Source organism: Mesoplodon mirus (genome assembly GCF_964341445.2).
Source record: "Mesoplodon mirus genome assembly, chromosome: 13".
NCBI classification, from domain to species: Eukaryota; Metazoa; Chordata; class Mammalia; order Artiodactyla; family Ziphiidae; genus Mesoplodon; species Mesoplodon mirus.
In genome coordinates, this window is record NC_138989.1 from 40,529,361 (window position 1) to 40,546,327 (window position 16,967).

General features: G+C 40.5%; 1 protein-coding gene across 2 annotated transcripts in view; it reads left to right on the plus strand.

Moving 5' to 3' along the window:
• TTC39C (tetratricopeptide repeat domain 39C) overlaps positions 1-16,967 on the plus strand; it is a 105,444-nt gene that overhangs the window by 44,555 nt on the left and 43,922 nt on the right. For both annotated transcript variants that reach the window (XM_082640445.1, XM_082640446.1), the window contains exons 2-5: positions 3,674-3,722; positions 5,100-5,228; positions 7,500-7,614; positions 16,604-16,958. In XM_082640445.1, the coding sequence (XP_082496571.1) occupies positions 3,674-3,722; positions 5,100-5,228; positions 7,500-7,614; positions 16,604-16,958 (648 nt within the window). The remainder of the gene's footprint in view (positions 1-3,673; positions 3,723-5,099; positions 5,229-7,499; positions 7,615-16,603; positions 16,959-16,967) is intronic.

The following is a 16,967-nucleotide window of genomic DNA, read 5'->3' on the forward strand; positions in this document are numbered from 1 at the left end:
TTCAAAATAATGAATTGGTTCTCTAGGATCCTCCGTAGGCAAGCAGTGAGTTGTTGAGTTGTTTTTTAACTAATAAGTATCATTATGAATTTACAGTTTTAAATTATTTGATATTTCAATCCATTGCTGTTTTTACCTCATTGGTGATCAAATTGTTACATCTTTGGCTTGAACCTCTTCAAGAGCCTAATGTAGTTTTTAAACTTCCTTGCTTTCTGTTAAAACACAATATTCAAGGCTGTTGAACATTTCTTGCCCCTAAGCTTGAATTAGCCATCTCTGTGGATCTTTTACTTAATGTATTTAGAGAGGATGCCGGACCATGCTGAATACTACTGGGTGGTCATTGTTTCTAGGCTTTGAATTAACTTTATCCTTTTTCCTGTGCACAAAATCCTTGGTTTCAAAAAACACCAACGTACTTAGGCATTGTTTTATCACAAACTACATACCCAACAGCTGTAGAATAATGGTAGTAACTTGACTGGTAAAAATATGATTACTGAAAACAAAAATTGTTTTGCCATCTTTTGGGGTCTGTTTTTAAGGGTATTTCATAATGGGGATGTGCTGTCAGATTACTGTATTTTAAAGTCGTTTGGAATACTTCTACTCTGTGTGGTTATTTTACCAATTGGGTTTGCATTTAGGTACATGTAATTCACTTTAAATTTGAATTTTTAGGGATCGCATTATTAAAATTTGATATTATGACATACAATATTTACATGGTTCCAAAGTCAAATCTACAAAACAAGAGGTTATATACAAGGAAGGTTCGTTTCTATCCTTGTTTCTTCTTCCCTATCCCTCCCTCACTTTGTAGGTATCCGTTAAAAAACATGTTTATGGGTTAACTTACCGTTATTTTTTTTCAATATCGCATGTATGTATATGGATTTAGATCCTCCCTTCTTTTAAATAAGTGAGGTTTTCACGATGTGGTCTATTTCACTTGCCCCCTACCTCCTTTACGTAACTTCTGGTATTTAGAAAGGTTTGGCTTTTGGTTCTAATGCTTACCTTTATACTCAGCCTTCACCTGATACCTCGCTCCCCGCCTCCACCCTTGTGCTGGTGCCATTGGTTCCCAGTGTGAGCCTCTTCCTTCTCCGCCCCCTGCATCGGTATTGAAGTAATGATCCCCCCAGCATCAGTGTTGAAGTAATGATCCTTGTACTGTTTGGAAACATTCGCAAATCTCCAAATTGAATACGTTTTATGTGGAAACACATGTGTGGGCTGCAATTGATTTAGAGGAGGTGAGTTAATGTAGGATCACCTGGGTCATGTTGAGTTAAAAAAAATCAGGTGAAGGAAACAAGCGAACCTTGTTAGATGAAGCACCAGGTAACATGCAGCACGAGGATTCCTGCTTCCCCGTCAGTTCATTATCGAGTGGCTAATGCACCCAGGTGCCCTGGGGTTTATGGAGACAGTACCTCAAGGAGTAGGGAAGAATGTTTCTCTTGGGCTGATTTGTCACTTAAATGAGAAGATAGTATGTGAAGTACTAAGGGCTAGGCGAGGGCACCATGAATCATTGATAGCCTGGGCTCTCAGAAGTCTAATTTTAGTCCAGAACAAGAAGCAAATGTAGCAACACAGGCCCTCGATTCAGCATCTTTTCGTTTCTCAAGTGGCTAATGGCTAACATGTAAGCGCGCGGAGCGGGCAAAGATGGGGAAGCTGGGCCGATCAGCTCTTGACTGAAACGTTCCTGAAAGGCAGAGCTCTTTCATTCCTTCACTGATTCATTTTTGCTGGATGCCTGCTGTGTGTACGGCATAACGGTGAGGGAGAAGAGGCAGAAAAGAGCATTCTAGAGGGGACCCTCATACACAGCCCGGGTTGTAACGTAGCGGGTCGAAGCCTGTAATGGCTCGTCAAGGGAGAGCCCTGGAGCGGAGAACTGGCGTCTGATCAGGTGCGGAGTTGGGGGGGCGGAGCCTGGGCCGCGTGCTCGCGGAGGTGCTGTTGGAGCTGCTTCATGCGTGTGAGTGCTGGTGCGGGATTCTTCGCCCGTCACGACACCTTCCTGACTCTTGGAGGTTTAATATGCAGCGGGGGTAAACAAGCTCTTCTTCACCGTAGAATTCGGGTAGGTCCCAAGCAGATGGGAAACAAATTGTAGCAGAGGGTTAACATGCCAAATCATTTTGAGTTCCTGATCCCCGCCCCTGCCCCCACATAACATCCCCACCATCCAAGAGGAAAACAAATGTGCATCTCACCTGACCCCGCAGGGCTACCTCTAGCGGTTTATCCCCAGAATACACGTGGACTCCCTGCAAGTTACATGTACAAAGAGGTTCGTCTGAGCGTGGGGTATATGTGTACGTATGGATGCATATATCCACCTAAATGTGCACTCTCTTCTTCCCTTACACACCTCCACCACATACACACAGGGTCACCTTGGACTTAAACTAAATTTCCAGTAGGGGATTGACTAAATACATTGTTCTTGGCTTTTCTTTTTTTTAGAATGACCATATATTATTTACATAATAACAAAAGCAGTACGATTATTTTTAAGAAGGCAGTTACAACTTGCTTTCCCTTTTAGTGCCATTTACAGAGACTTGGATTTTTGTACTGGTTGTGAATTTGAAGCAGAATGTTTATATTTTTATATTCTTTGAATTAGTATTAGTTTGACTTGGCTTCGTATTTTCGGTTTACATATAAAATTGGATAATGATTGTGTATTACAGCAGGCTGATGACTGACTCCAGGGAGGTATTCTTAAAGTTCTTTGGATGGGATAAGTGAGTTTGCCAGGTCTGGCTTAGTGGTAAAACCCTTTGATCTACTCTGAAAATAATACTTAATTTATGTGTGGAAAGTTTTGAACATGTTTTGCATTTAAAAAATGAATATTAATATCATGTCACTTGTATGTGGAATCTAAAAAACGATACAAATGAACTTATTTGCAAAAGAGAAATAGACTCACAGACATAGAAAACAAATTTATGGCTACCAAATGGGGAAGGGGGGGAGCGATAAATCAGGAACTTGGGATTAACAGATACATACTACTACGTATAAAATAGATAACAAGGACTTGTATAGCACAGGGAACTCTATTCAATATCTTGTAATAACCTATACTGGAAAAGAATCTGAAAAAGAATATACATAGAAGTGAATCACTTTGCTGTACACCTGAAACATTGTAAATCAACTATACTTTAATTTTTAAAATTTATAAAAATTAAACAGGAAATGAATATTGGACTTCCCTGGCGGGCCAGTGGTTAAGACTCTGCACTTCCACCGCCCGGGCTGTGGGTTCAATCCCTGGTCGGGGAACTAAGATCCCACATGTGGCGCACACAAAAAAAATAAATAAAAATTAAAAAAAAGAATATTAATCATCTTCCTTTAGCCACGTGTTTTCAGATGTTGGATTGGTTTACTAAAGCAATGTCATTTATAATGTGACTTTCTTGTTCTCCTTGCTTTGAAGAATCAGGTGTGGGGGAGATTCTATCCTGGTGGACAGACCTGTGAACTTCTTGCCTCTTTTACTTTTTTCTTAGGGTAATTTAATTGTTGAAGACCTTAACAACTTCTGTGCAATTATTGGGAATATATAGTGATCCTGATATGTCAAATGCTTTTAAAATAAAATTTCACAATAAAAATTATTTTGGTTTCTTAACAGAAATCGTAGCCCATTAATGAGTTTTGGAGCCAGCTTTGTCAGTTTTTTGGTAAGTTGATGTGGGAAGAGGTTTTGGTGGGAGGGAAACAAATACGTAATGTATGTCTTTTAGTGGTTACCTGCTGTAGAGATACACTATTGTAGAAGATCTTTTACAGTTTAAAACTGGAATAAAATTTTTGCCTATTAACCAACACTTATGAGATACCCTTCCCTAATTTTAAAGATTAAATGCTTATATCTTTTAGAGCATTATATTTTTCCAACCAAAATCCTTTTTAAAATAAAAATATAATTGAAAGACCTTTCCAAAAATTAAAACTGCATTAGAGTTGAAAAGAAAAAAAAAGTCAGACTTTGGATAATAAAGGTTTGCTTTAAAATTATTGAATAAATGTGGATCGGGAGAGAAGTTAAATTAGCAGATTTAAAGTTTATCGGTTACTTTTGCATTTTTGAATATTAATATTTAGGAATTGAGAGAATAGGTTGCAGTTAGGTTTTAAAATAAATTGGGCAATGTAGAAAATTGGATGCCTTTAATTAGGTCCTTCCAAGAACCTGGTGTCCTGTCTCTGCCCTTGTAGCCTGTTCATCTCAGAAACCTCAGTACTTCTGGGAGAAAGTAGCAGGTTTTCAGCAGAGAAGGGATCTTTTTTTTTTTTTTTTTAACATCTTTATTGGAGTATAATTGCTTTACAATGGTGTGTTAGTTTCTGCTGTATAACAAAGTGAATCAGCTGTATGTATACATATATCCCCATATCCCCTCCCTCTTGTGTTTCCCTCCCACCCTCCCTATCCCACCGATCTTGGTGGTCACAAAGCAAGGGATCATTTCTACCAGTCAAATGTGACCTGAAAAAATCTACCAGGATCAGGTGCTTGGAAACAAGCCGTCAGTGGAATTTTTCACTGGGGACAATAAAAAATGAGTTCCTTACAAATGAGCCCATTGGAATTGCTGTCCCTGAAAAGATTGATAATTTTCAAAGTAGTACCTACTAGCTGATGTTTCATTAGCATTTTGTGCTGTCCTTGATGAACCCAGGGATCCATGCGTGGGTAGAAAGTGCTTTCAGTGAGGCTCTGTTCTAAAAACTGAATTAAGTGGACCAGTCAGAAATAGTATAATTTTTTTTTGTTACTGTGTTTAATAACAAAAAAATGTAGAACAGTAATTGCAAGGACGTTTGTTACCATACATTTTCTCATGCTGGTGTAACAGAGGTATGTTTTTATTTCATATTGAGATTATAGTTTGTTTTTTTTTAATGAATAGGGTATGCTGTAACATTCTGATTCTTTTACTGGCAATAAATCATTTAGATGGTTTTTCCCCCTAGTTTGGAGTTGTGTTGTAATAAATTGGCCTGAATTTTCAGACACTTACTGATTCATTCTTTCCTTATTTCTTTCTTGGAAGAATGCCATGATGACATTTGAGGAAGAAAAAATGCAGTTGGCATGTGATGATTTAAAAACCACAGAAAAGCTGTGTGAAAGTGAAGAGGTTGGAGTAATTGAAACAATCAAGAATAAAATTAAGAAGAATGTAAGTACTATGTCTTTAAGTTATGAACTATGTGCTGCTTACTTAGAACATTGTTTATTTACTTGGATTTTGGTGTTCAGAACATGGCTAAAGCACTAAATGTTTCTTACAGCTTTTGATTATGTAAAGCGTGTTTCTTAAAGCAATAGAACCCCCTTTAATCATTAGCGCTTTTCAGTGCATATTCTTTTGGTATCTTAAAATTATCTTCTTCCACAGTGGACCATGCTGCAAGGGCTTTTGTAGGCTTTCATATATGTATTTCAGATATGTTGCATTGGCATAATTCAGGAATTTAGCTGTTACCTCCTTTTAAAGCCCAGGGCTCCCCAGCCTTTGGTTATAAATAAAGTCACAATCATATCATAATCCACTTTTCCTGATTTTTCTTTCACCTTTCAGTGCACAAGTTCTAGACTTTGGGAGGCATCCTCCTATCTCTGATGTTTCTGGAGCACGCAGGGGAGTCACATGTGTCACTTGTTTAGTTGACAAACCAGTCTGTCGGTTACAGTCAGGAAAAGCCACCTGTCATTTCTGCTCCTTTATGTCACTCCAGGTGGCTTCACCTCTGCTCTTGCTTATGGTGTCAGCCATGAGGAAGCCACTGATGGGCCCAGAGTACTGTCTCCTGACACTCCAGAAGAGCCACAGTTCTCCTTGATTTCTCGTTTCTCCAGACTGTACATCAGTCAGTGACCAAGTCCCGTTGACTCTTTGTTAAATACGTCCTGAATTCATCTACTTTCCCTGCCAATGCACTGGGCCAGCCACTATCTCCACTTGCCTAAGACAAACCCTCACTGGCGTTTCTGCCTCCAGTCTCGCGGTTCTGTAATTCTTCTCCAAACTACAGTCACTAAGATGCGAATTATATATCGCTGATTTCATTTTCAGTGTCCCCGCCCCCTACCACTGCCATTGCACTAAAATCCAAACTCCTTAATGTAGCTGACTTGTCATTGACTTCTCCTCTGCCTGGAACATTCGTCTGCCTCTTGACCTGGTTCATATCCATTCTTTAGTTCTTCCTAGATGTTGTTTTCTTCAGAGACTCTTGTCTGAGCCCTCAAGCCTATTAGTGTGTCTCCTACAGGTTCCCATAGTTCCTTGTACTTCATCCTTCAGAGCATTTACTGCATTACGTGGTCGTCAGCGTTCCCTCATTAGACTGTAAGCTAATTTACATGTCTGCGCTCAGTATCTAGTACCAGGCCCAGCACATTCGTTAATAATCAACATTTGTAATAGGTCCTTGCAATTTAAAAAGCATTTTCACATACAGTATCTCGTGAGCCCTTCCAACAGCCTTGCAGAATAGATGTTATTACAAGCAGAGAAAACAGAAGCATCAATAGATTGACATTTGCTTAAGCAAACAGGGTAATGGGTGCTGGAACTAGATCAGGAACAGCAGTGACCATGGTGAATTCTGCTAATCTAGAAAAAAGAGAAGCCAGCCATTTTATCATGTATACTATGTATACTTTTGTCATATTTGGAAAAATCCTATCATTTCTTATATCACTGTGAAAGCATATGAAAACTAACCTATTTTGTTCAAGTTTAAGAATGCACTGTTCTGTTTCAGAGCAAATTTTCTTCGTTTAGCATTCTTTACGATGAAAACCAAAATCTTATTAAAAAGTAGGGTTTTTTGGTTTTACTTTTTTATATTTTATAGAGGTAGTCACCTTTAGAGATTGATTTAAATTTCAAGTTCAATTTGTGATTCATTCAAAGATAATTTTTAATTCCAGCGTGTTTTCTCCTTAACTAACATGTAATCAGTTTCCAACCCTCACGTCTCGGTTGTGTGCACCAAAGGAATGAACCCTAATACTATTGATCCTTCCTGAAGGCAGATGGCTGCAAAGTGGCTTTTCAGGTTGTTCACCTGGGGCAATGTTTTGTACCTTCAGTGATTTTTTATTTTGGATAAGTAAGAACTTAGGTTGTTTTCAAAAAGGTAAAACTCCGAAGTTGTGTGTGGGCTTTCATGTTTTCCATGAACTCAGTGTCTGTAATTTAGAGTATTTGTCTTTGAGTTACAAGCCTCTTCATCAATGTATTGTTAACAAAATATAGCTGGACTTAATGGGGGAGGATAGAACTACCAGGCTCAGAGTGTAAATTTGGTCTTGGATTTCAGCAACTGCTGTTTCACACTCTCTGCGTGAAATTGTTTTGCACAATAAAGTAATAGTTGTTTGGAAGGAGTATTGTTCTTGGGTGTGATTTATTGGTGTGTACTTTCTTCCTACCAAACAGGTTGATGTCCGAAAATCCACCCCCTCTATGGTTGATCGGCTTCAGAGGCAGATAATCATAGCTGACTGTCAAGTTTACTTGGCTGTGCTCTCGTTTGTAAAGCAAGAATTGTCAGGTATGCTGAAGCATTGTTTTTAATGGCTTTTGCTATTCAGTGGACACAACTGGTAATACCTTTTATTAATTAATTAATTTATTTATTTATTAAGAGCGCCTCGTATTTCAGTCTTTGAAAACATGTGGCATCTCTTTGGGCCGTGATCCTGATTTATTACTTGAGAAGTTGAAACCACAAGTGCTTAATGTGTGTTTAGTAGAGAAGTTTTAGTTCCAAAATCTGTTTCATCCTCTTGTATCCAGATAGTCTGTCATACTTAGAGATATTTCCAGTGCCTTGGATTGATAGATTGATGGGGTTTTTTTTCTTTGTGGGAATCAAGTTATGATAATAACCCTTTAAAGTGAAATATAACCAGTTTAAGTTACTCAGAAAATTGTTATTGAAGTCCTGAGTGCGTACTAAAGACTTCCTAACATACTTGAAGGACCTACCTTTTAACAGCCCTTAATGAGGAATATAAACTGATTTCTGACTTAGTTTGCCCAAGACAGATGTTTTCCAGGATTTTGTAGCTTTAATATCTTGAGTGGCATAGACTGGAACTGAGGCTCTCAGAGCTCGCTGTAAGATTAACTTTGACACTAATTCTTCCTTTTATGTGGTTTTATGTCTCTGATGCTGATGGCAGAAACCTGCCTCTTTGGTAGATAGGATTTACTTGAAAGAGTGAAAATTCAAAAAGGAAATTGACTAAAATTCACAATGAGAAAAGCATTTTCTTCCAAACCTGAGATGAAACAGGGTATGTTGCTGCTAAGTCATAACACACACTTCTCATTCTGGATTACTGGCAGCCAATTTTCCTGTCCCTTTTTCTTCTTTCTTGTCTCTCTCTGTCTCCATCTCATACTTGAGGTTTCTTTGTTTCTTCTCTTTGGCTCAAGTCAGAAGTAGAATTAACTTCTATTGTGACCTCCAAAATGTGGGCTTCCTAGTAATTACTTTCTTTTAAAATGTGTTTTATGGTTGTACTATGGCCTTTTCCTTTTGATCCAATTTTTTTTCTCTTTAAGTCTCATCTCAGGACTTTCCCAATAACTATCTTACTTATATGGTTGAGGGCTCAAAGCTCATGTGAATTTTCTATAACACAGTGATGTAAAATCCCCCATCTGGAGTGCCACACTCACGTATATGTAAAAGAGTAGCGGGAAGAGCTGGACCTCTTTGGTCAGGACAGGAGCTCTGGTGTTTTCTGTGATCTTGGACTACTTTTTCCTGAGGCTCAAGGACTTTTCTAAGGACCTAATTTTAGCCATTAAGAAAATATCTGTTGAGAGAAAAGGATAAATCAAATGTAGTAAAATGTTTGGGGAATCAGGGTAAAGGATATCAGGGAAACTTTATATTAATCTGTCCTTCACATGTTCATTCACGGGTCCATTCAACAAATAATGATGGAGCACATACAATGCTAAGCACTGTGTTCCATGAGCAAATCCAGGCCATGGTCCCTGCCCTCATGAAATTCAGAATCATCAGTTAGTACTATTTATTTTTAAAATTACTCTGATTGTAAAATTACTAAATATTGCTTTAGAAAATTTGGAAAATATAAAATAATGAAAAAGCAAGTCATTTCTAATCTCACTACTTGGAGAAAATCACTCTTTATTGCAAATGTTCTGTTTTTATCTTTCTCCATCTTTCTTTAAAAAATTGAATCTGTGGTGTTTTATATCCTACTTTTCCCTTTTAGATTATAATTCACATATTTTTTCTATAGCTCAGAGTTTCAAAATATAATTTTAAAAGCATTAATTTATCATGTGAATGTGCCATAATTTATTTAACCAATTTCTCTTGGACATTCCTATGTTCTTTGCTTTGCTTTTCGTTGTTGTTTTAGTGAAGCTGAACTTAATTTTATATTTTACCCCTAAACTGTATTTCCTTCACAAATTACCTTCGTGACCTTTTCCTATTCTCCTAAAAGGTTGATATTAATCAGCTATTTAATCCTGTTTATCATAGATTTTTTTGTGTTTTGTTTTCTTTAGTAATTTTTGTTGGAGTATAGTTGCTTTACATATCATAGATTTTTAACAGCACTCTTGGTTCTTCCTGAGGCCGTACAATTTATTGAATGTAATATTGATAGTGAAAAGAAATTGACAGACATGAAAACCTCAGGTTCTAATAAAGACATGTAGTGGTCATTTGCTTTATGAATAGCTCAGTATTTGTCTCAAACAGACATAACTAAAAATGTGCTTCATTTGCCTTTGAGAAACCCTCTAGGTTATAAAACTATGAAAAATTTACTCTTTGTTGGGATCCGTTTCTTAAACTTTGTTGATGGATAATAGTTTTGGAACAGCCCCTCCTTGGAGATGTTTGTTGTAGGTGGTCCTCCTTGATCAGGTGGCCCAGAAGTGGGTGTGGGTACGCACTCACCTGAGCTCCAGGTAGGAGTGAGTCTGTGTGAATTTGTTAGTGCTTCCGACTTTCGAAAGAGCTCCCGCATTTTGTCTCATTTGAATTTCTTTATAGTGAATAACCCCGTCCTCTCTCTCTATTTTCCTATACTATTTTTTTAAAGATTTATTTATTACTTATTTATTTTATTTATTTTTGGCTGTGTTGGGTCTTCGTTGCGGCACACGGGATCTTTTTGGTTGAGGCATGCGGGATCTTTCACTGTGATGCTTGGGCTCTTCGTTGTGATGTGTGGGCTTCTCTCTAGTTGTGGTGTGTGGATTTTTTGTTCCTCTTCTCTTCTCTAGTTGTGGTGTGCAGGCTCCAGGATGGGTGGGCTCAGTAGTTGTGGCGCACGGGCTCTTGTTGAGGTGCGCGAGCTCAGTAGTTGGGGCATGAGGTCTTAGTTGTCCTGCGGCATGTGGGATCTTAGTTCCCGGACCAGGGATTGAACCCGTGTCCCCTGCATTGGAAGGCGGGTTCTTTACCACTGGACCGCCAGGGAAGTCCCTCCTTTACTACTTTTTAATTTACTCTATTATCCAAAGATCTTTGTTGTTGTTGTGGTTGTTTTGCAGTGAGCACATGTGAATTACTTTCGTAACAAAAAGTGTTTATTTTTAAACCGACTTGATGGCTTTTGGCACCTTGTTTGTGTTTCCTGTATTTCCTTTGGGCTTGAAGATCGGCCCCATGTCTTACTAGTCTTGGCATAACATACGCTCAGTAAATTTTCCTCAAATGAGATTGTTTTCCTGTTTCACAGGTGAGGCCGTTGAGGCTGGATGATTTGTTTAAGGTTGAACAGGTTTACACAGTGATGACAGAACCAGGACCTGGGCTGTGGGCTTCTTATTTCATATCTGAATTCCTAGCATTCACAGTTTTCCCTTCACCTTCATTTGGTCACATGAACCACCAGCCTCCCAATGGCCCAGAAACCCGAGGCTCTCAGGGCCTTGTCCCTCAGCCCCCGTGCGCACGTGTGCCTTCTGTCCTATGGAATGAGCCCCTGGGAGAGTAGAACAGCCTCCTGTTGGCCCGGATGCTTCTCCAGGCCCGGATGCTTCTCCAGGCCACATTCTCTACGATGCCCCTGGAGCGCTCTTTCTAAACCTTGTTACACCTGTGCTTCAGACACTTAGCTGTTCTGCAACATTGCCTACAAGGAATAGTGCAGATTCCTTCCTCGGGTGGCATGGAAGAACCTGCCCCCTACCTCGCTGCCACCTCCTCTAGCTCGGCAGGGCTGATTGCAGGTCTCTGAGGCCTTGCCGCCTCGGGCCTTGGTGTGCGCTGCCCTCTCAGTTTGGAACCCCTTTTGTCTTTCTCTTGTGCCTCCCCAGGTGCAGCCTGGGTCTACTTCCTTCATGTTCTCCTTCCTCACTGACTTCATCATACGGCCTCTGTTACTCTGCTTGGACCCTGTCCATAGCCAGTTAGAGCAGTCGTCACACAACTGCACACATCTGTATTCACATGTCTGCCCACAGTAGCAGATGGGAAACTTCTTGAGGGCAGGGACTGTGTCTGCCTGCTATCTTTTTTTTTTTTCTCCACATTTATTGAGCACTTACTATGTGTCAGATTCTGGAAGGTGACAGATGCTAATGGTCTAGAGATGAATGAGATGTAGCTCTTGCCCTGAGGCTACTGACAGTGTAGTGGGGGAGAAAGAGGACTAAATAATTTCTCATTCAGGGTGATACTTTCACCACTAGACATTAGACATGTAAGTTAGTTGGAGAGGTTGCACAAGGAATGAGCAGTTCCTAAACTCTGCTGGGAAGGTCAAGGATCCCTAATCCTGAACCTGAGCAGGGTTATAGAGAATGGAAGTCCATTGTCTTCTCTGTGTCCCTGGCACCTGATGCGCTGCCTTTGCCTAACACATGGTGGATATATAAATGTGAATTAAAGAGAGGGATGGAGGAAGGGTGATGTCATTCAGGAATGAGATGCATGATACTGAGCCCTAGGAAGCACCAAGAATAGTTGGGATTGGAGAAGTGAGTCTATCAGAAGTCTGTTGACTGGGGGTAAAGGTAATAATGAGGAGGTGGGCTGACTAGTGAAAACTAAATCATCTTTTTTTTTTCTTCCGAAGTCTGTTATGTGGGTCACAAGGAAGCCAAGGCTGAACTTCCCTTCCGTTATAGGACTAACCAGCCTCATCCAGGACAAGCAAACAGACAGAATGCTATGGTAGGGCCTCTCACCAGACACAATCCCTGCTAAAAAAAAAAAAAAAAAAAAATTTACAAAATTTATTCCAGGATCCATTTAGTGTAACTTGATATTTTCATTTTCCAGACAACTCTTGCCCTTTCTAGGGGAGGACTCCCACCCCCATTATGGGGACAGGGTTTCCCATCTCTCCTGCATCTCTGGCTGGTTGAGGCTGCCCCTGACAGGGGAGGGCGGACAGTCTCTGGTTTTCTGCTCTCTGTGCAGTCCTCTGGGGACGCAGTCACGGTGGTTGAATGTTTTATGTCTGACGTTTCAGAGGAGCGTATGAAAGCCTGTGCAGATTGAGGGGCCCTGTGTTCAACTGTTTGCTTGTTGGGCAGAGGCTGCTCCTGGCCACGTTGCTGAGCATTGGCTGACTAAGCGTGCCTCCCACTGGGGCCACGGTGCTGTGGGCCTGGAGCGCAGCTTCTCTACCCGCTCCTCACGCAGCCTCGGCTCCTCCCGTCGGAGTCTGGCTGAGCTCAGATGTTTCGGTCACCGCATTTGGGACATGGAGTAGGGCGAGTCCTGGGACCTGTTTCAGTGAAGAGTTGAACTTAAAAAGTGGTAAAAACAAACTCTGTTTCTCTCTAGGTCCTAACTTTGTACACATCTCAGTTTCTACTCTTCGATTAGTCAAAACTTTGAGTTCTATTTACCCGGCTCAAGTTCAGGGCTTTAAAGCTTGTTACTGTAGACTTGAACGTGTGCTTTTAAAATAAATGTTAACATCTAAGCTCTTATCTTAGGCAAGAAATTAAAGATGTTGAATTAATTTCATTTTTATTCTGTAAAAATGGGTTTTTACCATGTTGGTTTTCTTTTCCTTTTGTTAACTGAGTTCGAAACAGTCGGCAGTGATGGATTTTTATGTTTGCTTCCATTGCTGCCTTTCTTTTCTGTAACTCTTCACCTGAGATCTGGATCACTACAGCTTGTTTCCCTAACACTAGTCCCTTTAACTCCCATTTTAGGGAGCCCCTGCTTCTCCCGAGCGGGTGTCCTTCCCTTAGCTGGATACCACTGGGTGCGTCATCCCTGCACCCGTCCTCGGCCCAGCTTGTCCCCTCACTCTGCCTCCAAATAGCTTTCCGCCTGTCCCTTCATACTTACACTCCTGTTGCTCTCCCCTGGAATGCTGCATTTCCCTAAGTGCGTCCTCAAAGTGACGGTAGCCTGGAAAATACAGGTTAAAATGGAGTTAATTTTTTCCCTCTAAATTTCCAGTTAGGCTTGGGGACAGGAGGGAGTAACATTTTCTACTGAAATCCTGCAATACTTCTTTTGCACTTTTAAATTTATGTATGTGCTACTTACATAGAAAACAATTGACTGTCAAAAAGGAAATAAAGAAAGGGCAATTCGCTCATAATCTCAACATTGTTTTCATTTTTCTATGTATGACCCAGTGGACCATATAAATAAACATATGCATATATAGTCTTATGTTACCCACATTTGTTTCACTTTCATTTTCTAATTTTATTGGGCATTTGGAGGGCTGAGATTTACGTCTTACAGTTCATTTGTGTCCTTCAGGTGCCAAGCACAGTCCTAGGCACGTGATAGGAACTTCGTAGCTCATTGACATTTTTAGGGTTTTGCAATTTTACTTTTCCTCTTTTTATTTCATTTTTTATCTGTAGCCAATTATTATTTCTTTTCAGTTAGATTCAATTGCTTTTGTGTTCTCAGGACTATATATTTTAGTTTCCTTTTTCTTGGTCTTTTTCTGTTTTTCTATTCAATCTTTGGCTTTTTGGATCATAAGTGAGAGTCACCTTTCTTGTCTGTGGGTGTATTGGATTAACCTAAACACTTTGCTAGCATACAAAGAAGTGTCAAGGTTAGGTTTTCTCAAACCTCTCTTTTTCCCACAACACTTCCATTTAGGAGGGAAAAAGTCACTGAGCCTCTTAAAGGCAGGATCTATGTCTTATTTCTCTTTGATTCTCCTAGAACAGTGCCTAAAAGTAATATTAGCACAGGAAATATTTTTGTTAAGTTGAACTGAATAAAAATAAATTGTTTCAGATATGTATTACTTTTATAACAATAAATTATACAAATAGTACCGCCTCCCCCGCCAGCAAAGCTTTTGTAGACTGGTTTATTTTACTTCTTCATCCTGTCATATAGCAATCTTTTCAGTGCACTTAGACTACAGGACATTCATCACCCAGAACTTGTGGGATGGTTGTGTTTTGAATTGTGATCCCATAGGAGATATGGTCATCGTTTGCCAGAAAATTGATACTTTAATTAAGATAGTAGCTTGAGTTAATGGATCCGGGGTCCCCAAGACCAGTGATTAGGAGGACTCAGAAGATAGTCATACTCATGGCTATGATTTGTTGCAGTGAAAGGATACAAAGCAAAATTAGAAAAGGGAAAAGGCACAGGGATGAAGACCAGAAAAAGTCAGGCCCAAGCTTCCCAGGGGCCTCTCCCAGAAGAGCCACATAGGATGCACATGATTCTCCTGGCAGTGAATTACAACGACACCTGTGAAATGTAACCAACTGGGGAAGCTGGTTAGTGACTCAGCATCTGTAGTTTTTACTGGGGACTGACCATGTAGGCACCCCACTGCCTGGTGCATACCCAGACTTCCAGAAGGAAAGCAGGTGTCCACTTGTTCATGCAAACTGTGTAGGCACAGTGAGCCCCTCCTACCGGTTCTGGGAATGACGGGACCCCTCCCAAATCCAGGTTCCCAGATACCAGCCAAGGGCCAACCTTGTAAACAGGCCTTTCAAAGGAGAGCAATAGGTCTGCTATGTTAATGCTTTTCTGCACATGCCTTATAAACTTTTTTTTTTTTTTTTTTTTGCGGTACGCGGGCCTCTCACTGTTATGGCCTCTCCCGCTGCAGAGCACAGGCTCCGCACGTGCGGGCTCAGCGGCCATGGCTCACAGGCCCAGCCGCTCCGCGGCATGTGGGATCTTCCCAGACCAGGGCATGATCCCATGTCCCCTGCATCGGCAGGTGGACTCTCAACCACTGCGCCACCAGGGAAGCCCTGCCATATAATCTTAGATCACTTTCAATTCAGGGCTTGGGCTTGTATAAATCAGATTTTATGTTATATATTTTATGTCATTCAAAAATAAATTTAAAAACTTCTTTCCCTGCTGTTCTAAAGGGCCTGGAAGCCTGGTACACAGTTCATGTTGTCTTCTGTTGTGCTTTGAGGTCAGAGTATCGGTACCATTATTGGTAACGGTGCCAAGTGGACAAGCTCTCCTCTACAGTTACTAGAGAACTATTTTACAGAAAACTCCCTGTGGAGGACCTTTTCCCCAGATATGTGGTGGTGATGCACTCAGACAAGCACAGATCTATCGACGCCTCCCCCACTTCCTCATCAGAAGGGAAAGATGTTCGCAGGAGAGGGTGAGGCAGGACTCAGACCTGAGAGGGGCCAGTGGGACGTGGAGCAGGGTAGATCCCAGGTTTATCTCTACCTTTGCCTTTGTGGCACACATTCTCAAGGTGGGCTATGTTAAGAAACTTGGCCTAACAGAAACAAAGGGAAGTGGCTTTAAAAACAACAGATTTTCACCCTGTGGTGTGAATAGCTTCTGCTTTGTCACCCTCCTTCACTGGAGCTCTCTAGGCTGGGCAGTAGGGGAGCTCCATTTGTCACACACCAGATAAAGCCCAGCCTTGCTAGGTTGCGGTTAAGCCACTAATAGGCGTTGAATAGAGATGCATTGGGGATTCTTTGCATTTTTATATTTAACGCTAATGACTTTTTTGTTAATAAACTGGCCATTTGTTCACCCGATAAATATTAATCGTTCTGTTTTGCTTGTTTTATTTTTTGGCAAGTCGCCATGCTTGGTGTTTGGGTATAAATTTAGCAGCAAATTTAGATTTAGAAGTTGCTCTTGAGGAGGGATGAAACACAGGGTATGCGAATTTAAGAGTTTTATCCGGAAAGCGCCATAGTTCAGGTAGTTTAGGGATGTGGTAGAGGCTTTCACAGAATACGTGGGAAAAAAGTCAGATTCAAATGATGCTTGCATTCATTCATTCATTCGTTCAGCAGATATTAGATGCTATGCCTCACCTCAGCGTGAGGGGCTCGATACAATGAACAAAATAATGCATGGTTCTTGCCAAGTGGTCATCCAGACTAGTAAAGGGAAACAGACAGCAAATAAGGAATTTAAGCCATATGAAGAACAGAAGGTTTCATGATGGGTAATAATTTTTATTGTTTTTTAAAATTTTGTTTTTTCAGGTCATTCTTCAATATCTTTATTATTAACATAGGAAAATTATTTTGAATACTTACTTTTTCATGCTTTTCTCCCCTTCTCTTTATAGCATATATAAAAGGTGGGTGGATCCTTAGGAAAGCCTGGAAGATTTACAATAAATGCTATTTGGACATCAATGCCCTCCAGGAGCTGTATCAGAAGAAGCTAACGGAAGAGCCCTTGACTTCTGACGCTGCAAATGATAATCACATTGTGGCTGAAGGGGTGTCTGAGGAGTCTCTAAACAGACTGAAAGGTGCTGTGAGCTTTGGATATGGCCTTTTTCACCTTTGCATATCCATGGTGCCCCCAAACCTGCTCAAAATCATCAACCTGCTGGGTTTTCCTGGAGACCGCCTACAGGGGCTTTCTTCACTGATGTATGCAAGCGAAAGTAAGGACATGAAGGCCCCTTTAGCTACGTGAGTAGC